Source organism: Syngnathus scovelli, chromosome 16 (genome assembly GCF_024217435.2).
Source record: "Syngnathus scovelli strain Florida chromosome 16, RoL_Ssco_1.2, whole genome shotgun sequence".
NCBI lineage: Eukaryota > Metazoa > Chordata > Actinopteri > Syngnathiformes > Syngnathidae > Syngnathus > Syngnathus scovelli.
Genome location: NC_090862.1, coordinates 1,897,518 through 1,919,416, shown reverse-complemented (window position 1 = coordinate 1,919,416; position 21,899 = coordinate 1,897,518). Strand labels below are relative to the sequence as shown.

At 46.4% G+C, this 21,899-nt stretch overlaps 1 protein-coding gene across 1 annotated transcript; it reads left to right on the top strand.

Annotated features, from left to right (window-relative positions):
• The first annotated feature begins 589 nt into the window (after positions 1–589).
• Positions 590–20,951, top strand: smg1 (SMG1 nonsense mediated mRNA decay associated PI3K related kinase). Its single transcript, XM_049743845.1, has 62 exons — positions 590–834; positions 1,920–2,068; positions 2,194–2,346; positions 2,446–2,582; positions 2,660–2,718; positions 2,811–3,024; positions 3,135–3,260; positions 3,399–3,471; positions 3,694–3,791; positions 3,858–4,031; positions 4,186–4,407; positions 4,628–4,729; positions 4,898–5,188; positions 5,271–5,401; positions 5,544–5,705; positions 5,813–5,931; positions 6,028–6,115; positions 6,228–6,329; positions 6,426–6,566; positions 6,635–6,861; positions 7,007–7,206; positions 7,309–7,470; positions 7,640–7,794; positions 7,913–8,046; positions 8,140–8,451; positions 8,579–8,720; positions 8,826–8,976; positions 9,071–9,191; positions 9,279–9,524; positions 9,685–9,836; positions 9,957–10,092; positions 10,162–10,306; positions 10,391–10,529; positions 10,606–10,824; positions 10,928–11,108; positions 11,174–11,335; positions 11,420–11,780; positions 11,877–12,099; positions 12,211–12,457; positions 12,517–12,746; positions 12,823–13,068; positions 13,136–13,274; positions 13,349–13,458; positions 13,518–13,736; positions 13,842–14,035; positions 14,120–14,292; positions 14,368–14,647; positions 14,724–14,996; positions 15,099–15,333; positions 15,415–15,626; positions 15,698–15,854; positions 16,013–16,202; positions 16,319–16,593; positions 16,658–16,867; positions 16,997–17,287; positions 17,364–17,543; positions 17,675–17,902; positions 17,975–18,186; positions 18,262–18,362; positions 18,508–18,681; positions 18,895–19,001; positions 19,317–20,951. The coding sequence occupies exons 1-62, from the start codon at positions 758–760 to the stop codon at positions 19,392–19,394; spliced, it is 10,947 nt and encodes a 3,648-aa protein (XP_049599802.1). The 5' UTR covers positions 590–757; the 3' UTR covers positions 19,395–20,951.
• Positions 20,952–21,899: the final 948 nt, after the last annotated feature.

Here is a 21,899-nt window from a genome sequence, read left to right as displayed (position 1 = left end):
ATCATCATTATCCTCCTCCTCCTCATTCTTCGTCTTATGATGATTATTTTTATTACTTTTGTCATTATTATTATTATTATTATTTCCAAATTGTCAGTGATACACCAGAGCCTATACAACTAAGCCATTATTTCCAATATTTTACCAGCAGTATGAACAATTTTGAAGATACCTGTATATCTGATGCAGTTGGGTTCCCTCTGGCGGTCATTGTGTAAATTACAGTATTGCCTCCAGATGTCGCCGTCACAGTAATGGAGCCATGTATTTTGCTCTTTACAAGAAAATCCGGTGGGAGAATGTTTGGGCATCAATTTGTGGCTTCAAACTGAAACGCACTTGGATTCTGCAGCAGAAAAACAATCGGAAGCACACCAGAAAGTCAACTTCTGAATGGCTTTGGAGTGTTTACTTTGGTTGTTTTTGTTTGACAATTACATTTGTGTGATGATCTTAAACATAAAAGTGACAAAACTATATATAAAAGAAGAATTTGAGAAGAAGGTGCTGTAATTAAATTAAATTTCGACACTGAAGTTGCGGTAACCAGTCGATAGAGGGCGCTACCAAAATATATACGTGGTTGGGCTGCTTCTTTCAGCACGAAGAAGGCTAACCAAACACAACCTTAAGCTAACTGTATCAACGAGTTACCACCGATTTGCGATACTTGACATAATCAGAAAGTCTAACATAAGCCTGAGGTAATCGTTTAACGTTACCGCTGCAAGCGGGCCATGCAGCTCCCCAGAAGGTAATGAGCCGGAAAGCCTCGAGGTCTCGGCTCAGCGGTGCCCACAAACTGCAACCACACCGGAATGACTGGCAGCCCAGGTTGGTGCTCTGTTTCGGGGAAGACTGATGAAAATAAAACGCTGTGTTTTTTAGGGCCTGTGCTCGGCTTCCTCGTCAAGTAGTCACCGCATGGAAATCGACTCTTTTTTTAGTCTCCTAGTCTCAAAATTAAACACCTCAACGTGGCCTAGTGTTGGCCTTGTCAAACATTACGTGGTTACTAGCCCGTCACTTGTGTAGTTTTAGGCGCTGTGCGAGCCCTTACATCCAGGAAAGGTTTGACTTATGACGCTAACGTTAGCATGGGAGCCCCTTCAAACAATCATTTGAAATGGGATCAAAACTTGCGAATTGATGACAGTTGTGCATGTTCATCGAATCGCAAAGCGCGCGCTAACGTGCTCCGAATTCTGACAGAAATGCCTTTGTTTGCTGCTGGCGCTCCAGATTCTGCGACCGCGGTGTGTATCTATTTACATTCTACGCATTTGTGGAATTCTTAAAAAGCATATTCACAATAGATTGTCTCGTCTGATTTTTTTCACGAATAATCCTGCCTGGTGGGCCTGAAATCACCCATGGATTCAACGAGGTTTAATTTGGAAGGCCGTAGCATGCTGCAGGTTGACATGATCGCGAAAATGTGCAGTCTACTTTCGTTTCCTCGCTCCAGTTTTCAGTTTAATATTTCATTTGAATCCACGATGATGTCAATGTCCGGTTCGTGAGCACGAGATATCTCCACTGCATGTTGAACTATGACCATGTGGGAACCGAAATTCTAAGTGAGGGCACCACTAGATAGCATTCTCACGGTGCTATTTCCGAACATTTATGTTGGAACTTCTGCAAACTCGTCCATTTGTAACAGCATTAATTTCCTCTTACACTTGAACCCCAACTGCATTGCATTAAAAATATATTCGTTACTTATAATTTTTAGGATTCTAAACTCTTAGCTGATCATCAATAATAATTCTTTTTTTTTTTATGTATTATGGGAGTCATGGTCCATTGTATTCCACGTGTTGCAGTGTTATATTATTAAAAAGGAAGAGCATCCAATTTGATCAGTTTGCTTGTGTGTCACTTTGTTTTTGGTTTGCGTTTGTCCTATTCTCCAGAGTTGAGAGTGTGTCATTCATCGAGGACGGCGTGAGGTCCAGAGAGTTCGGTTCAGCAGCGTTTTCCGACACATTGCCCTCCAGCTTGGCTGAGCAGCCAGTGGTGCCCAGCGATGCCTATGCCGCTGCAGATGCACTCCATGAAGAGGGTGGGGCAATCAACAAATTCTTTCACTTTTGTTTCTAAGTAATAGAAACTCTGAGTTAGAGGTTTGCCATTGAGAAAAGTCAAACCGCATTTACATTTTAACGGAGCATATTTGATGACTCACAGGTGGATATGAAGCTGGTCAAGGTGTCTGTGATACTACTTTTGGTTGGAAGTCGCTGGGGCAAGAGTTGAGGCCAAATGACTTGACGGCGGATTTAAACTCTTTTCAGCATGGAAACCGTGCTTTAGCTTCAAAGGACATGAGGAAATCGCAGGGTGAGGTGTCCACGATTACATGCTATCTTGATGTACCTCATGAAGGCTGCTCTACTTTGGTCAAAAGAGTAGAACACTTTTCTTCCACCCGCCTTGCAGACAGAGGGATGGCTCACTCAGACGAGTCTCGGTTGGCCAACCTCCTGCGCCGAGTCTCAAGGGAGGACGATCGTGATCGAAGGTTGACCACCCTTAAGCAGTTGAAGGAATTCATCGGTCACAGCGACAATAAAGTGGTCAGTGGTAGTCCTAGTTAGCCTAAAACGAGAAGAAAGTTGGACATGTTAACCGGGTAAATGTGTGTTTGTTGCAGAACTTGGTCAAACAGTTGGACACCATCCTCAGCACTTTGAATGATATTTTGAATGAAAGGTAAGAGCTTATTATTTTTATTTTATTTTTAACAAATAATTGTGAAGCCCGCTCCTAACATACATGCTTCCATGTGATGTTGACGGTTGTAGTAGTAAGCTGCTCTGGGAGTTGCGTCAGGATGCAGCAGCCTGTTTGGGTCTGCTCTGCACTGTGCTCAGCTACGAGGCGGAGCGAATCTTCAAGTGGCTCTTCCTCAAGTTTACTTCAAGCACTCGTGACGAGGTCAAGCTCTTGTACCTGTTGGCGACACAGCGGGCTTTGGAGGCCGCCGGCGAGAGAAAGACCTTCACTCAAGTCATGCAGGTAACCAGATGTACATATCTCAAATTGCGCTTCACCGGAACTTTTAATCATCGTTTCCCAATTAGCATTATAGATTTTCAAAAGCGACTGTCCTATTTTGTGTCTTCTAGCTGGTGATGAGCAATCTTCAGTCCATCTTGGAGAATGTGGACACTCCAGAGCTGCTTTGCCAAAGTGTGAGGTGTATTCTTCAGGTGGCTCGCTGTTACCCACACGTCTTCAGCACCAATTTCAGGGTGAGAGATGGTTTTTTTTTGGCATACGGCTGAGATTGATGATCATCATTTTTAACGTGAAAATCATAACCAGTCCACTAACATTGTGACTCTTGTCTCCACCTTTGCATCCTCGGTGGTGGTTGTTATTTTTAATAGGACACAGTGGATATCTTGGTGGGCTGGCACATTGACCACACTCAGAAGCACTCACTCACTCAGCAGGTGTCAGGTCAGTGACAAATCTTTTCATGCAACTTTTTTTTTTACAATTTTCTCATTTCAAATGTATATGTTCCATTGATATGTTGTCATGTGACCTAGTTGTAAAATACTAACTTTTTGCAAATGTCACTGCATCGTATGAAATCATGATAAAGCCTAATAGATGTTAAAAAAATAACTATAAATATAAATGAAAAAATGTTTTTTTTTTTCCCTTTTACACATAAAGCCTGGCTTCAGAGTCTCGAACAATTCTGGGTGGCAGATTTGACTTTTTCCACCACTCTGCTGGGACAGTTCTTGGAGGACATGGAAGCATATGCAGAGGTGAAGTGTGTGGATTTTTCCAGATGTTTTCATCAAGCAAACAGACTGACTTGTTTTTCTTTTTAGGATCTGAGCCACGTGGCGTCAGGGGAGGTGGTGGATGAAGACATCCCGCCTCCTGCTGTGTCTCTACCAAAGCTGGCAGCTCTTTTGAGGGTGTTCAGTACAGTCGTTCGCAGCATCGGAGAACTTTTCAACCCCATCAGAGGACCACCTATTACTGAAGTCTATGTCACTGATGTGAGAGCGGCACACGTGTCTGTGTTGAATTATTCATTTAGCCTGCCGAGACAACTGGGAGGTTGAAAATCTGATTGTGTCACATGGCGGGGAATCCTTGCCATGCATTATGTGAATATTCATAATTCGATATTCCGTTGTTGAAATTTTTCAGATCCTCAACCGGGTTCTGGCGTGCGTGACCACAGCCAAGCAGGTCCAGTTCTCTGAGGCAGTTCTAACTGCAGGGAACGAGTGTGTGGGTGTGTTGTTGGCCAGTATGGAGCCCTGTGGACAACTCATGGAGACCGTCTTAGCCTACGGCTTGGACCAGTTGGACTGCTGCCGTGCTTGTGGTGCCGACTACAACCTGGCAGTACTCAGCCTTCTCACTCTGGTACGGCCATCTTTCATGAGTGCATTTTCTCGAGTTACTAAGCTGAATAATTCAATACAAATGCATATTTGATTCTTTTGATCAAAAGTATACAAATGATATCAATTTTTTTTAGCAGTCAGCATTATATCAGTTCAATCAGAAGGAAAAAAAAAAAAGCTGCACAACAGGATTGTACACACATGAAAATATGAGCACTAACTCTTCACGTATGATTTAGATTGTGGAGCAGATCAACACAAAGCTGCCTGCCTCCTTCGTGGAAAAATTGTTGGCACCGGACTCACAGCTGCTAGAATTGCGCTTCCATCGAGAGAAAGAGGTTTGTGACCAGGGAATCAAGTTTTAAAGTGTATGCAGAAAAAGAAATGATTACGTCTTGCTTTCCTTTGATTAACCATTATTGTAGTATTTTTTAGTTATTTTTTCTATGTTTTTTAAATTAAGAAAGATCTCTAACTTTTTGTATCGATGTACGTGCACTCCACAGGTGGTGTCAGCTGTACATAGCGTGTACCAGGCGCTCCTGAGTCTGAAAAATATCCCAACACTGGAAGCAGCTTACAAATTGGTATTGGGAGAGATGGCATGTTCCCTGTCCAGTATTTTGGCTACCCTGGAGCTCCCCAGTGGACTCCAGCCACCCGATAGCCCCTGCCTTGGCATCCACCACCCAGCTTTCGCTTCAGTCACCCTCAACCCGGAGAAGGCGCAGTTTATCATCATTTTCAATCTAAGTACTCTCACCACCATCGGGAACACCAAGAACTCACTCATTGGGGTACGAAACACAATAATGCTCGTCTCAAATAATTTCTGGTACCAGTATATGTAATTTTTTTTTTTTTTGGTGACCCATTTAGATGTGGGCTTTGTCTCCTACTGTCTTTGCCCTGCTGAGTCACACGCTGATGCTGGTGCACTCTGAGTTAGCAGTCTACTATCCTGCTGTCCAGTATGCTGTGCTTTACACCCTCTATTCCCATTGCACCAGGTAATCGATCAACTTTTGCCACATCAACCCATTTGACCAACTCGATAATGACCAAGCATTGAAATGAGTGACATCACGAGCCTGCGTCTACTTTTGGACTTTCTAACTACTGTCGTTTCTTCTCTGCGCCTTCCTCCATCAGGCATGATCATTTCATTTCCTCCAGCTTGTCTTCTTCTTCCCCGTCCCTATTTGATGGGGCTGTCATCAGTACTGTCACCACAGCCACCAAGAAACATTTCAGCACTTTGCTCAACCTTCTGGGAGGGCTGCTGATGAAGGAACATCTCTACCCTGAAGCCAGGTTTCGTATTTTTATTTTTATGCCAGCGTTCTTAACACTACCGTAGGAAACGAGCGGGTTTTAGATCAACATAAACTTTGTAATAACTTGGTGGTTTGATTTATCAGGAGGCTGCTGCTGACATGGGCTCAAGAGATCTCACTGTTGATGAAGAAGTCGGACACTTACAGCCCACTATTCTCCTTGCCTTCCTTCAACAAGTTTTGTCGTGGCCTGATGTCCAACGGTAAACTCAGCATGTTCACAATTCTTCTTTTATCTTCACAGATTGTTGCCAAGTAATAAAAGCGCTCCTATTTCCCTGTGCTGTTTTACTCAACAGCCCTGAACGAAGATCACAATATTTGCCTTCAGACCTGCAACAGCCTACTCATCCTCTCTTCATCTTTATCTGTGGAGCTTCTGCAAAGGTCAAATGCGTCTCCTTGTCCGACTGCTTAACCGTAGAAAATCCGAGGATCTGTTGCACGACCAATCCGAGCCGCTTATCGTGCTGACTCAAGACCATGTTGTGTGTTTTAGGTGTGTGGATGTGTGCCGAGTCCAGCTTGTCCACTCAGCGGTGAGGGTGAGGCAGGCCTTTGGCAAATTGCTGCGGAAGATACCCCTGGATGTTTCTTTAAGGTAAAACGGACTCCTTTCCAACTATGTTTCAAGCTGTAATTCTGCTGTCATTAATATCCTGTACTCAATTGGCTTGATGTTTATTTTATTGATTAGCACCCATAGTCATCCAGAGATGACTGGCATCTCTTTGGCCATCCGCCACCACATGAGCCGAGCACCGAGCAGCACCTTGCACCCCCAGGACTTCAGTGACCTCATCAGCTTTATCTTATATGGAGTCCTGCACCGTGGAGGGTATGTCATTTTTTAAAATATATGAATGAAAGATATACTAAGGTTTTGTTTGTCATTCTTGTCCACAGCAAGGATCCGTGGCTGGAACGACTTTATTACAGCTGCCAGCGCCTGGAGAAACGTGACGGCAGAGGTGGCGCCGATGGCACGCGACCCGGCGTCGTGCCCAGGGCTCTGTTAAAAACCGAAGTGGTGCTGTGGCAGTGGGCGGTGTGGGAAGCCGCACAGTTCACCGTCCTGTCCAAACTCCGGACGCCACTCGGGCGGGCTCAAGACACCTTCCAGACCATTGAAGGTAATACTGAAGCTCTTATTTGTGTTTGATTATAAATTGAGTCAAATGACGTCCAGCATTTGAAATGTACACGTCTTTTATTGTGATTCAAATTCAATCAATGATGTACACCTAAATTGTATTTCCTGTATGGTGCATATTTCAGGTATGATCCGCAGCCTGGCCGCCCACAGCTTGAACCCCGAGCAGGATGTTGGGGCATGGGCCGGCGCTGGATGCGACGGCGAGGGTCACCATTCCAATCAGCTTCGGATCACTTTGCTGCTTCAGTATCTTGAGAACCTGGAGAAGCTCATGTATAACGCATATGAAGGCTGTGCTAATGCTCTCACCGCCCCACCAAAGGTAGACTAAGTTTATCTCTACACTGCTTGTTTAAAATGTCCAGTTGAAGTGTTGAACACAACATTACATTTGCATTGACTAATGTGAAACATCTTACACCAGGGTATCCGGACATTTTTCTACACCAACCGTCAGACATGCCAAGACTGGCTGACAAGGATCCGCCTTTCACTCATGAGGGTCGGTCTCCTGTCCGGTCAACCAGCGGTCACCGTACGGCACGGCTTTGACCTTCTTGCGGAGATTAAGAACAGCAGCACCCAGGTTTGGATGAGGATATTGTCAGTCAGTAGGGTCAGGTGATTGATTGTGCGATCGGGATACGTTTCAGCTCGATGACTCGATTGGCTGCGAGTGTATTGACTTGATCGGAGGCGGTGGAAATGACTTCAGCACGTCCGAGTCAACCTTGTTTCTGTTTTGTTTGCTTCAGGGTCCAGAATTGGAAATTCCTCTAACATTATTGGCAGAAGCGCTTTGTGAGCTACGCTGTCCCGATGCTATCCAAGGACTCGCTGCCTGGAGTTTTTCCAACACCGGCAAGAGTCTCAGCTGGTTGTCCTCGGTTGCTTTACAAGCGGAGGGACGGTAAGCACGCTAAAATTGTTCAGGATTTTATTTTTTATTTGTGAAATGACTATTTTGCCGAATTGAAAAGCAAGATGATGTCTGCGCATTGTGTTTTCTCGCGTGCGTCTGTGTTTAGGTTTGAGAAAGCAGCGCTAGACTATCAAGATCAGCTGTCTGCAGTTTCCGGGATGGACTGCAGCATCAAAAGCTCCGACTGTTATCTGCTCAAACTCTCCAGTAATACCAACAGCCCCAAACATACCAGCAATGGTAATTACCAAATATGAATTTTGATCAAGTCAGTTTGATTCCATTTAATTGTGACTGTTTTTTTTTTTTTTACCCGGTGTTTTCTTTGAAAAGGCGATAGCCGAAAAACCGTGCTGCTGAAGTCCAACGACTGCTCCCCTGAGGTGGTCAACCTCATGGCTAACAAAGCATGTCAGTGCTACGTGGCACTTTGCGATTGGCCCTCGGTCAAGGAATGGCAGGCCACCGTTCATTCCCTCAAACAGAACTCCACCAATCTGGTCAACATCAACCTGAGGGCTGATTTCAACTACATTCAGGCCCTAAGCCGCTTTGAGGACGGAGATTTGACTGAATGTGGTGCTCAACTGGAACTTCTTCCTGGAGAAGACTTCAGCTCCATCTCCAGTAGCAAGGACAAGATGGGCAAGTTTGCATCTAAATATTTTTTTTTTAACTTGGGGAACAACAAAGCAGCATTTGTTAACTAACTGCACATCAGATTTGATTCTTAAGCATTCTGTTCAAGCTTGTGTTTCTGTGTCTGGTGTAGACCTGAAGAGGCTTCTACCCTCAATGAGTCCTGACCCAACAGAACTTCAGAGAGCCATTGAAGTACAGCTCCTCCGCACTGCTGTTAGTGCCCTATCAAAAGCCAGTCAGCCACCAGAGCAAAGGGTGCCATCCAATCAAGAGTGAGGATTTAGCAAAAAGACATTGGGCAAAATGAGCACAACTGTTTTTTGTTTTTTTTACTGATTTTTTGACTTGATCCATAAATGATTCTTGTATTTTTGTAGTACATTGGTGCGCTGCTTGAAACAAACTGGAAGGATCTGCCTGGGTCCTCTTCGACTGTCAACCTTGACCCTCTCTGATGCCTTGCCCACCCTTCCCACTTTGCAACTTCACTGCACTGCCACTCTAGAAAACACACTTTCAGGACAAGAGGTGAGCACATTTCACCTTTGCTAACATTTTTTGCTGAATGTCTTCAGATGAAATGGTTTCGATTCATTTGCGTGTGCCGTTGTGCTCTCTGTAGGACTCGGTGGTTCCTTTGAATAGTGAGGCATTGAATTCGTGTAAACAACAGGATGTCCAGCCTTTCCTTCAAGCCCTCAGATACACCATGTTCCAGAGACAACTCCTCAACAAACTCAGAGGTCAGCATTTGTAACGACAACCATCCATTGTTCATTTGCACATACAACCGAGGTCAACTTAAAAAGTCTTTTTCCCTCCTCTTCCAGGTTCTTCCCCTACCACAGACGCCCACCTCACGGAGCTTTGTTTGACGACTGTCAAGTTTGCTCGCAAAAAAGGCAACGTCGCTTTGGCATCCCGCTTGCTCAGCCAGTGTTGCGACGGAACCCAAGATGATGAGCAGGGGGACGAACTGATAAAGGCCTTCCGGCGCCTCACCGTGGAAGGCACGCTGGGAGAAAAGTGGGGGCCGGAGCTGCAGATCGAAAAGGCCAAAGTAGTGAGGACTTCAGGTGAGGACACAAATCTGTCAACAAAAGCAAATTATAGCGATGAGAACATGGACAGTAAAGGCTTGTGGGACAATTCACAAATTGCTCGTCTGTTAAAAAAAAAAAAAAAAAAAATCATTTTAAAGCTATTTCATCATAAAAAAAGTCATAAATTTCGCAGGCCAGTCCATCACAGCCATGGAAATGCTGAGCAGGGCCGCTCTGTCATATTGCTACGTGGGCAAGAACGAAGGTGCTGCCTGTCGCTCGCTACTCACACTCTGCAAGTGGCTGTTGGCCGACTGGAAAGACATGATACCCCAGCTTAAGCAGGTACACTTGATTTGAATGCTCCTTAGTTGCTAGTATGATATATTTTTGTGTGAAAATTGCTGCCGCTGTGCAAGCTTGACTTATTTGATCACATGACTGTGCTTTGCTCTTTTGCTCCAGGTTGTCAAGATGTCAGGGGCGATCAATTCATCAAACGCTATGAGCAACATGTCACCTTTGTGTCAGAACATTTCTGCTCTGCTGGAGCTTCCTCTCGTGGAACAGAGTATTCCTCACATCACTACTGAGACCTCAGGTCATTTTGAGTACTGTATAGTCGTGTACAAGAAGCAGGTCTTTTGAATAACTCCAGATTTTTGCGTAGTGAGCGTTGGCGTCGGGGAGCCCGACTTTGTGCTTGGCCAACTCTACCAGCTCTCCACCAGCTTAGCACCTGAGGTGGCAAAGTCCTGGGCAGCACTGGCCAGCTGGGCGTACCGCTGGGGTCGGAAGGTCGTCGACAATGCCAGGTTAGTGGACCCAAGAAGACTGAGAATGATTATACCAACTCCGTAAATTAATATCTCACTGTAAACGAATGTATTTCCCTCTAGCCAAGGTGAGGGATTGCCTCTTCTCTCTGGAGAGAAGAAGGATATTGAGGAGCTCTTACCTAAGACCACGAGCGAAGAAGACAAGGAAACCATTTTTAGCATTCTTGGTCAAGCCATGTGTCGACCAACTGGCATTCAGGTAAGCTGGAACTTTTTTTTTTTAATCATCATGACTTGACCCCATTAACTACTATTGTTTGAATTCCGTGCTCCAGGACGAAGATATGGCGCTCCAGCAGGAAGATGATGAGGACGACATGGTGGATGTGATATGGCGACAGCTCACCTCATCGTGCCCTTGGCTGACAGATGCAGGCCAACCTGTTGCAGATGGTTTAATTCGGGTTTGGAGACGCGTGGTGGACCGAATATTTGGCCTCTACCGGATCTCTTGCCAGGCCTATTTCACCTTCTTGAAGCTCAATGCTGGCCAGGTAAGATTTGGAGACATCTTCTGCACACCAGTTAGAAGGAAAATAAGCAAGCCACCATAGCCAACTGCCTACAGATGTGATTTCTTTTCTTCTGTTGTTTCAGCTCCCCATTGATGAGGACGACCCCAAACTCCTGCTGTCCTGTCATAACAGCAAACAGAGCAACGACGACATGATCGTCATGGCAACCCTTCGTCTCCTCCGTCTGTTGGTCAAACACGCTGGGGAACTGAGAGAGGGGCTTGAGCTGGGTTTAGCCTCCACCCCAACTGCACCATGGAGGGGTATGTCAAACTCAATCCATTTGATGTTCAGTCTAGAAGTTTTTTTTTGTCGATTTCTTTCTCAGGTATCACGCCACAGCTCTTTTCACGTCTCAATCATCCAGAAGCATACATACGACAAAGTATATGTAGCTTGCTGTGCCGAGTGGCCCAGGACTCTCCGCATCTCATCCTTTACCCCGCCATTGTTGGCTCGCTCTCCCTTGGAGGCGAGGCTCAGAATTCAGGCAGGCCTTAATGTTTTTCACTATTGCTCATCAAGCGTTGCATGACTACAATCGTCTTTGTAAAAACAGCAAATCTGCTTGCAGGGAGTAAACTGCCATCGGCTCTGCCCACATTTTTGGGGAGCATCCAAGGAGAGGAGGAAGAGGAGCAGCCAGAGGGTGGTGACAAAGGGGAAAATCAAGAAGAACTGGCAGCATTCTGCTCCAGTCAAGACCAAGCCATGATGCAGGATTGTTACAGCAAGATAGTGGAGAAACTGTCCTTGGCAAACCCAACCATGGTGCTTCAGGTCCAGCAGTTGGTCAGCGAGCTACGCAGGGTGACGTTACTCTGGGATGAATTGTGGCTGGGCGTGTTGCAGCAGCAGCACATCCATGTCCTGCGTCGAATCCAGCAGCTCGAGGACGAGGTGAAGAGAGTTCAGAATAATAACACACTCCGAAGGTGAGCCGTTTAGCTTCTTTACACCCACACCGCCATTTGTTCCAAAATGACGGTAAGACTGATTTATGTTTTCTCCCCCCCTCCATTGTGCTTCAGGGATGAGAAGATTGCAATCATGCGCGAGAAGCACTCTGCTTTGATGCGGCCGGTGGTTTTTGCACTGGAACATGTCTGTAGCATCACGTCAGCCCCAGCAGAAACACCACACGAAACCTGGTTCCAGCAAACGTATGGCGACGCTATCAATTCTGCTCTCGAGCGGCTGAGGAACCCTCACAACCCCGCCAACCCCGCCAGTAGCTGGCTCCCGTTTAAACAGGTATGTTTTGGATATTTTGAATCTGTAATTGCGTAATACCCTTTTTCCCCAACATAACACACACTAGTCACCCGAGAGAATTCATTGTCGTTCATTTGCGATCTTTGTTAGATCATGCTAAGCCTGCAGCAGCGTGCTCAGAAGCGAGCGAGCTATCTTCTTCAGTTGGACGAGATCAGTCCACATCTGGCATCCATGACTGCAACGGAGATGGCCCTGCCCGGCGAAGTGTCGGCGTCGGACACCGTCACCATTCAGAGCATCGGCAAATCCATAACCATCCTTCCAACCAAGACCAAGCCAAAGAAACTCTTCTTCCGAGGCTCTGACGGTCACAACTACCCGTACCTTTTCAAAGGTAAAGACCGACTGATCGCGTCAAATGTTCGTTGGTAACATCTCGTCCCATCTCTCAAGGTCTGGAGGATTTACATTTGGACGAACGCATCATGCAGTTCTTATCCATCGTAAACACCATGTTCACCAAGATCAACCAACAGGAGCAGCCACGCTTCCATGCGCGCCATTATTCCGTCACACCCCTTGGAACACGATCGGGACTCATCCAGTGGGTTGATGGAGCCACGCCCCTCTTTGGCCTGTACAAGCGCTGGCAGCAGAGGGAGGCTGTGCAGCAAGCTCAGAAGGTAACAGACTATATTTGGCCAAAACAATTCCCACGTTCATAATTGAATGAAATCTTTTTTTTTCCCCCTGACGCAGGCTCAAGACTCATTCCAGCAGCAGCCGGTGCCTCTCGTCCCACGGCCAAGTGAGCTCTACTACAGTCACATTGGTCCTGCCCTGAAAGCAGTCGGGCTCAATTTGGACGTCACGCGGCGAGATTGGCCCCTCGGTGTCATGAAGGAGGTGCTGAAAGAATTGATGGAGGCGACGCCTTCCAATTTACTGGCCAAGGAGTTGTGGTGTTCATGTACCACACCCAGTGAATGGTGGAGGGTCACTCAGGTAACTTGATTTCATGGCAATGTAACACTTTGCTTGAGATTAATTACATCCATTTTCTATTTTATAGTCTTATGCTAGATCCACTGCCGTCATGTCAATGGTGGGATACATTATTGGCCTTGGTGACAGACACCTCGACAATGTGCTCATTGACATGACTACTGGAGAAGTTGTACACATTGATTACAACGTGTGTTTTGAAAAAGGTAAGGATTTTTTTTTTTTAGATGAAGTTTCGCATATCGGTCCAATTGGAGACTAATTGCTTCCCATGCTTTAGGAAAGAGTCTAAGAGTCCCAGAGAAGGTGCCTTTCAGGATGACGCACAATATTGAGAGTGCACTCGGAGTTACTGGGGTGGAGGGAATCTTTAGGCTCTCTTGTGAACAGGTAAGCTCATAGCAGCACATTGCCAATGAGCCGCTTCTGATTACCGTTGGCTCTTTCAGGTTATTCAAATGATGCGCCGAGGAAGAGAGACCCTCCTGACGCTGTTGGAGGCCTTTGTCTATGATCCCCTGGTGGATTGGACTGCTGGGGGGGAGGTGGGCTTTGCGGGTGCAGTGTATGGAGGAGGGGGACAACAAGCTGACAGCAAACAGAGTAAGAGGGAGATGGAGAGAGAAATCACACGCTCGCTGTACTCCTCCAGAGTGGCTGAGATTAAGGTGAGGATTGTCAAGATTGGTTCCTCGGACATCATCAGATATGCAATTGTTCCACCTCCCCCAAAAACTCAATTCTTGCTTTGATTCTGTGCTTTTTTTGCAAAGGTCAACTGGTTTAAGAATCGTGACGAAATGCTGGCCGTCCTGCCGCAAGTGGAAGAAGCTGTGGAGGAGTATTTGGTTCTCCAGGATCTGCTCTGCCAGGGAGAAAAACTGCAGGCTAAGTTGCAAGAGGAGGTGGCCTTCTTGGAAGGAGCAGAGAACCATCCAGAGCATCGAATTGTCACTCTGGCGCAAAGGTATGATGTTTTTTTTTTTTTTTTTTTTACATCATTTTGATTGTGAATATTGATGACACAATTGCACCTCCTCTCCTTTTACAGGTACTCTGAACACACCCAGCTCCAATCACGACAGAGGACTGTGCAAGAGGCCATTCAAAGTAAGCTGGCTGACCTGGACCATTGGATTTCCCAGTACCAGGCGGCATTTTCTAACCTGGAGACGACTCAGCTGGCTGCTCTGCTGCAGGACATCAGTACCCCCATAGATCTAGGTTAGGATCATCATTTATTGTTTTGTTTTTTTAGAGTTATTATTAGATATGAATATTTTTTTTAATGTTCCCCAGGTCCTCCCAGCTATGTGCCAGCTACAACCTTCTTGAAAAATGCAGGCCAAGCCCATCTGATCAATCAGTGCGAGGGCCTGGAGGCCGATTTGAGCTCCCTGCTCCAGCAGCGGCGTGGGGCCCTTCGTATTTGCTTGGAGCAGCTGCATAGCTACGCGACAGTCGCCTTGCTCTACCCACGAACCAACGTTCTGCGCCATCGAACACACCAGTGGAAGGCCTGGTTGGAGGAATTGCTGAGAGTCATGACAGTTGAGCACTGCCAGCACATCTACAGACAGTAAGCTCTGCTCCACCACAAAATCTTGACGTTACAAACCTCGATTGACCGACCGCCGATGTCTTTTCCCGTACAGATACGAAGTGCTGTTTACCCCTCAGTCCAACGCGGCTTCCTGCCAGTTCATATCCAACGTGGAGTTGGCTCTGCAGCGACAAGTGGCCGACACCAACGAGCGCGTCGTGCATCAAGCTGAGCGACTGAAAGCCGAAGGCACGACCGCAGCCGCATGCGAGGAGCAACTGAAGGAAATTGAGCACTGCATCGGGGTCTTCCTGAGGGAAAATGGAGAGTCGGGCTCGCTCAGCCTAGCTGGCATCATCACCTCTGCTCTCTGCTCACTCTGCAGGTTCAAACGGCTAATGCAAATCATTTCAAACATCCAAGTTTATACAAATTGCAATCGAGTGTCACACAAAATGGAGGCATGATTGAAAATGTCATTATTCAGGCGCAATCTGGTGATGGAGAGTGCTGCAGCCAGTGCAGGAGAGCAGCTGGTCGACCTCATGTCCCGGGACGGAGCGTGGTTCTTAGAGGAGCTCTGCAGCATGATCGGAAACGTCAGCGCCTTGGCCACGCTTTTGCAGCGCTGCCCGCTCCTGCCAAATGATCTGGAGCTCCCGTCACCTTCCGCCACCATTCAAACCATTTATCTGGCCAATTCCGTGTATACCTGCTTGCAGGTAATGCTGTTATTGACGTTGCACACGGAAAAAAAAAAGCAGATCAGCGTCTCAATCATAACTTCCCTTTTATGACTGTAGGAACTGAACACCAACTTCCGTCAGATTATCTTCCCCGAGGCTCTGCGTTGTATGGTTAAAGGAGAGCCCACACTGGAGTCCATGTTGGCGGAATTGGAGCAGCTAGTCGAGCAGAGCTCCGATGGTCTCGGCTTGCAAGGTTTGGTTGACAGCCTGTTGGCTACCTCGGGGCTGGACCACGATGGACGCAATCAGTGTCTGGACATCACGAGGTGAACATTGCTGGTTCATTCCACGCAGCGATGGGGAATATCTTGCAAATAATGTTTGTGTTCACACACAGAATGTTGCGTGCCCAGTACTCTGAGCTTATCCAGCCACGCTGCATGGACGCCACTGGGCAGGACTCACCAAAGATGTCTGCTGGTCAAATGCTCCTTGTGGCCTTTGATGGAATGTTCACTCAGTTAGAAACTGCCTTTGGACAGCTCACTGAAAAGGTTAGTGTCAGTGAAATATTCAAAGTTGCATAACTGCCTTTTTTTTTTTTCTCGACTTTTGTGATTATTGTCTATAATGATGATTACAATCTATTGCTTGTTTTCAATTTCTGCATTAATATTATTCATTCCCTGTTTTATCTGCTGCTTCCCCTCAGCTGAGTTCACTGGAAGTGCCGTCGGCGTGGAGGAAGGTGGATGTTCTGCGGGAAGCACGCGCCGCACAACTCAACTTCTTTGACAGCCTCGCTCAGCGGGAACTGATGGAAGAGGTTTTCTTTCTTAAGAGACTACAAACCATCAGAGATTTCTTCCGAATGTGCTCCTGCTTTGCGCAGACTCTATCTGGTGGGATTTTCTAAATGCGTAAAAGATTTGCACACAAATGAGTAAATCATGAATATCCAGCCACTGACAGATCATCCTTCTTTTTTCTTCCCTTCCCTTCTAATCTGCATATTAAGGACCGCCTCCTGATGAGCTCTTGACCTCCAATGGACCAGTTAGTTTAGGAAAACCATTGTTCCGGCAGCCTAATGCTACTGGTTCGACTGGTGCAATAATCAACGAGGAACAAATGACCCGACCCATCAAGGCCTTTACGGCGGAATTTGTCTGGCAGATGCTCATGGGTCTGCCCAGCCAAGCTCTTGGCTTGGCCCTCTGCAGCACCATGTCTGCTCTTGGACTGGATGTCATTGCCCAGGTCGAGGCTAAAGATTTTGGTGCCGAAAGCAAGGTAGAAAATTTGAGCACGCGTAATTCGAGAGTTGTGTCTACATTTTGACTTTTCATTTCGGAAGGTGTCCTTGGACGAACTTTGTAAGAAGGCGGCCGAGCAGAACCTGGCGTCAGGTCGCGTCTCCCAACCGCTGCTTAACAGAGCCACGTTGCTGGCCGCCTCCTATGACACAGCCTGGAAGAAGTTGGATCTGTTGCGAAGGTTGGATGGCAACCTGGAAGCTGCAAAGGCCAGCCTGCAGAGGATTCAGCTACATGTTGCCATGTTTCAGGTACTCCACAGATTCATGATTCAAGTACCTAAGGACCGTAATATTTGCTTTCAAGTAGCACTTGCTGAAATGTGGAGATGGAAAAATCACCAATCAAATGTTATTTCTTCGTACGTGTTTCCTCTCCAGTGGCAGCATGAGGACATCCTGGGTCCCAATAATCAAACACTCAGTGTCAACATTCCCCCTCGTGCCATCATTCTCAGCAACATGAAGAAGAAGCTGTATAAGCTGAGTCAGGAGGAAGGAGCCATCGTTGCAATTCAGGAGAAGCTTTCAGCACTGGAGGCTAGCATTGAGCAGCGCCTCAAATGGGCTGGCGGTGCAAACCCAACTCTGGCCCCCGTCCTTCAGGACTTTGAGATGACCATCAGGGAGAGACGTGCCACAGTAGCCAGAGAAAACCAGCGTGCAAGCCAGGTGCCCCAGCTTACTGGGCTTGTTTTTGTATCCTTAACCAGTGCTTGACTCATTTTGAATATTTCCTGCCTTGTAGGTCACCTTCTTGTGTTCCACCATCCTGAACTTTGAAGGCCTTCGCACCCGATCGGCTGAGGCGCTCAACATGGACGCCGCTTTGTTTGAGCTGTTGAAGCGCTGCCAGCAGACCTGCTCTTTTGCTGCCCAGTTTAGTAGCACAGTGTCCACACTGGAGCTTGAACTGTTGCAGAGACTGGTAGGTTCATGGAGAAGACTTGCATTTAATGGGCCCTTTTGTAGAGCTGATCAGCCTGCCCGTTCTTTATTCGGAAATGTCCGCGACGCAATATTCATCTTTTTTTTGTTTTGTTTTTATCTTCACTACAGACTCCAGTGCTGGACCTACCTATAGGCAGCCCTGATTGGCTTAGTTGCGCCCAGAGGCATCTGGAAGAGGAGCTTAATACGGAGCAGAGAACGCAGGAGGAGCGGGAACAGCAGCTGGAGTCCTGCGCTGAAACACAGCAACTTCTCATCGACTCCATTAAAACCATTTTGTCGAACCACAACCGCCAACTGGCGGATGTCAAGCACCTCCTCAGAGCCATGGCGAAGGTACTGTCTGTTCATTTGAACTTGTGGCTTGTAACTATTCTTTTGTTGTCAAGCACAAATATCTGCCTACAGGACGAGGAGGCAGCGTTGGCCGACGGCGAAGAGGTGGCATACGAGGGCAGCGTGCGGAATTTTTTGATGGAGTACAAGGCGTGGCAGGACAACATCCAGGTGGTGTTATTCACCGTCATTCAGGCCAGCGGGCAACCACGGAATCAGGAGCAACTGGAATTGCTGGAAGAGATCCCCGCCACTGTGAAGGAGCTCCAGTCCCAGAGTCAGAGGTAGCACCAGCGTTGCGCACAAGAATTTGCTCCTATCAACGACGAGGTGTTAATCCTCTGCTTGCTTCTTGACAGCGTGTACAACGGCCTGGTTGGCTTTGCCTCCCCACTGGTGACAGACAGAGAAAATGAATGTGCCAGCCCTGTGTCAGCAACACAGACCAGCTTTGCAGCCGGTATGACTTTGAGGAATTCACACCATCGTCAGTTTTTCCAGTTGATTGTTTGATTCATTTGAATCTATTCAGAGAGCGCTCCGTCAAGCAACATGGAGGTGTCATTGTATTGTATACTAAAAGCAGAACTTGTTTTGTGCTTAAGCTGTTCGATGCAGTGGGGTGAAGACCCAGACAGAATCCATGTCCCAGAATGCACGGAAGGCCCTGCCACGTAACCTGGGAACCCCCACGGACACCCCGCCCAGCACACTCGTGACCAGTAAAGGCCTCAACCCCAGCCCCAAAAGGGCTGCGCGAGATCCCAAAACAGGAAAAGGTACAACTGCTCTGCACTCATCAGACAAAACATTTATTTCATCATTAAGTCAATTTAAAAAAAAAGAATAATAATTGTCACACCACTTTCTTGTATGTCCGTCTTGGCCACCTGAGGGCACCATAAGACACACCATTAGATGCCAGTACTTTTGACTGAGGTGTTATGATGAAGCTCTTCCACCAGTTAACCTTCTTCCTCCTTTGCTTGCAGCTGTTCAGGAGAGGAACTCGTATGCTGTCAGTGTGTGGAAAAGAGTGAAAGCCAAGCTGGAAGGCAGAGACATCGATCCGAACCGAAGGATGAGTGTCACTGAACAGGTTAGGCTTTAAAATGCTTCCTTGCAATCACACTGTTAATGAGGTGGTATTCATTCCCTTCACTGTGGCTGGAATGTGACCGTTTTATATCTGTGTGCCACCAGAGGGAGCCCGTGTACCACATTTTGCTATCATTCATAATGTAATAATATACTGTAGCTACAAATTACACTGCTTAAATTATTTGTCCTGTTTCAATTGAAAAGGTTTGTGGGAGGTTGTACTGGTGGAAATGATATAGGTTAAAAAAAAAAAAAATTTATTCAAGTTTTGACGACAGAAGAACCCTAAATGAAATCAACTGTTTGCCTCCAGGTGGACTTTGTAATCAAGGACGCCACAAACATGGACAACCTAGCCCAGCTGTACGAGGGCTGGACCGCCTGGGTGTGAACACGGCACCAGCGTCATTCACGTCTTTGGTCCAGTGAAGGCTTGGAGATCCACTACAGTCCAGCGGGTCTCGGGTGTCGGAACAGCAGCACCAGGCCACACTGTGAGGAGGAAATGGAAAGCGAAAGCTTAGCCCGCCCTCCCAACCTCCTGGGCACCCATACCGGGCTAGCCACCCCGGAGCACCGCTGCCACCACACTCTGCAAACATGGGCGATCGGGCCAACGCAACGCTTAGTGGGTCTGCCGCCCCCACCTCCTTTTCTGGGGCCTGAAGGCAAAGCCGCGCCGGATGGAGGGGAGGGGAAGGGACGGGAAGGAGGGCAAACGCCTCCTCATTCTCTCACCCGAGAGATACCTTCCCTCCCCTCACCTTTGCAGCCCACTATCAAGTTGTACCCCAAACATCACTGCGTCCTGTTGAGCTTGTCAAACTCCGCCTGAGTTCAGGGTGAAGCAGGAAGTGAGCCGTTTACCCCCCCACCCCCTCGAAGCACACCGCCGTCACGATGCGGCCAGGACTTCACTGGGGCGGCCCCGAATCTCATCAATGGCTCGTTTGCGTAGCCGCCCCCCCCCCCCCCCCCCCCTTGTTCTCTTGAAACTCTTCCTCAATGGGTATGTGATTATTGATGGCCAGTTGGCCAGAATGAAAAGAATGAAGGTTCCTCTGGGATTCTTCCGAAGGCGGAAATGAGAGAGGAAAAGAGAATCAAACTGTTCTTTAATTCATCAAACCGTCATCAGACTTGACCAAATAAAAGATTATTCGGATCGATTTGCTCGTCGGAATGGTTTTTGGTGCGCTTATGTGAGACGGGACACTAAAAGGTGAATTCATTTAGAGGAGGCACAATCTCCAAATATTTCTTGTGTGCATCTTAATTAGTCTGTGTTGTGCTTTGTAACAATCTGTTCCTTCTTTACAAATAACCAAGTGTAGACTGTGGCTGCCTTTTTTTTTTTTACTGTTCTACTTCTCGCTTTCCCTCATGAGTAGCAACTTACCGAAGCCCTAATTCTTGTATTTTATTCTGACTTTTTCCAGTTTTATGTTTTTAGCGGGAGATAGGATGTTTTTGGTGATGGTAAAAATGGTTTCTTAAAGCTTTTATTCAATTTGTTTGACTCTAAATAAACATTGGATTCAGAAGTGCCGTGGTGTAGCTCAGTGTTTCCCAAACTTTTTTTATTCACGGCACACCTTTTCATTGGAAAAAATCTCGAGGCACACCACCAACAAAAATCTTTTAAGTGTTACACCAGCTTCTATATTAAAATCAGTTATATTACAACAAAAGACGTAAAGTTCTATTCCTATATATGTATGGAGAGTCGAATAATTGAATAAAAATAAATACTAAATATTCTTTAAATTGTATTTCTTTTGTAAATGAAAGTGACAGTTTTTGAAAAAAGGTTTCAGACAGTGTAAGGAATAAACTGTTGAAAGTGATTGTGATGAAAATCCAAAAGAATCAATATGGCTTTGTTTACTGTTTTAGACTAGCTCTATAAAATATTGCGACATTAAAAATAAAGTCACTTTTAAAGACGCTCTGCCATTTGGGCTCTTAAAGTGATTCGTTCTTTTTTCAGTTCATATGACTTCAACCAGTAGGTGTCGGTAATGTGCATTGAAGCTGGTGCCACCAAGCCGTAAATCAAAACGAAGAAGAAAATGACGTCACTTCCCGTTCACGAACGAGTTGTTGATTGCATTTCCCGTTCGCCAACGGAACGGTTCTGTGCGTGAACTGCCTTCGTTCCCGTGCCTCGACGGATCAGTCAGTGAATGTGTTGCGTCTCCTAACGTGAACTATGTGAGCCAGAATGTCGATTTGCCAAGGAAAGAAAGAACCACTCACTGAAACACCGCTTCTTTTATGCGCGTTTTCTCCAAGCTAACGGCTAACTATAGTGCATGAAGGGATGCGCCGTTATGCAACAACGGGGAGATTATGCTTCTCTTTGGGTAATCACTTGCAGTAGTTTTTAAATAATGTGTATGCATATATACGCCTAAATATTGTTATCCAATTTCACATTGGATTGCTGGTTTGAAATTTACTTTTATGATTATTATTTTAATAAACATTTATGTCAAAACTTGTCTGGTGTTTTATTACTTGTTTTTATACTCGCCAATGAGTTGGAGTCCCCCAAAATAACAAATGTCGGCATAGCGGATTTTTTTTTTTAAACCTTTTGTTCAAACACATTCGGTATAATAACACCAACTACAATCCAAAATTAAAACATCAATGTTGGCATAACGTGTGTCCGCTGGGATAGCAGCAACCCTGTCCGAGTGACGTCACAGATCAGACAGCCAATCAGGAAGTGGCCTGTTATTAGGTACACCTGAAAATGGCGGTGTACCTAATGGAGTGTCCAAGTGATGTCAAAGATCCAACAGCCAATCAGGAGGTGGCCTGTTATTAGGTACACCTGAAAATGGCGGTGTACCTAATGGAGTGTCCAAGTGACGTCCCAGATCAGACA

Excerpts from the sequence above, each read along its gene's own strand:
- smg1 (XM_049743845.1), top strand. The coding sequence starts at position 758 with ATGAGCCGGAAAGCCTCGAGGTCTCGGCTCAGCGGTGCCCACAAACTG. Across the intron at positions 12,747-12,822 it reads CTGTGCAGCAAGCTCAGAAG|GCTCAAGACTCATTCCAGCA; the intron begins GTAACAGACTAT and ends CCCCTGACGCAG. Across the intron at positions 16,203-16,318 it reads CTTTGCGCAGACTCTATCTG|GACCGCCTCCTGATGAGCTC; the intron begins GTGGGATTTTCT and ends CTGCATATTAAG.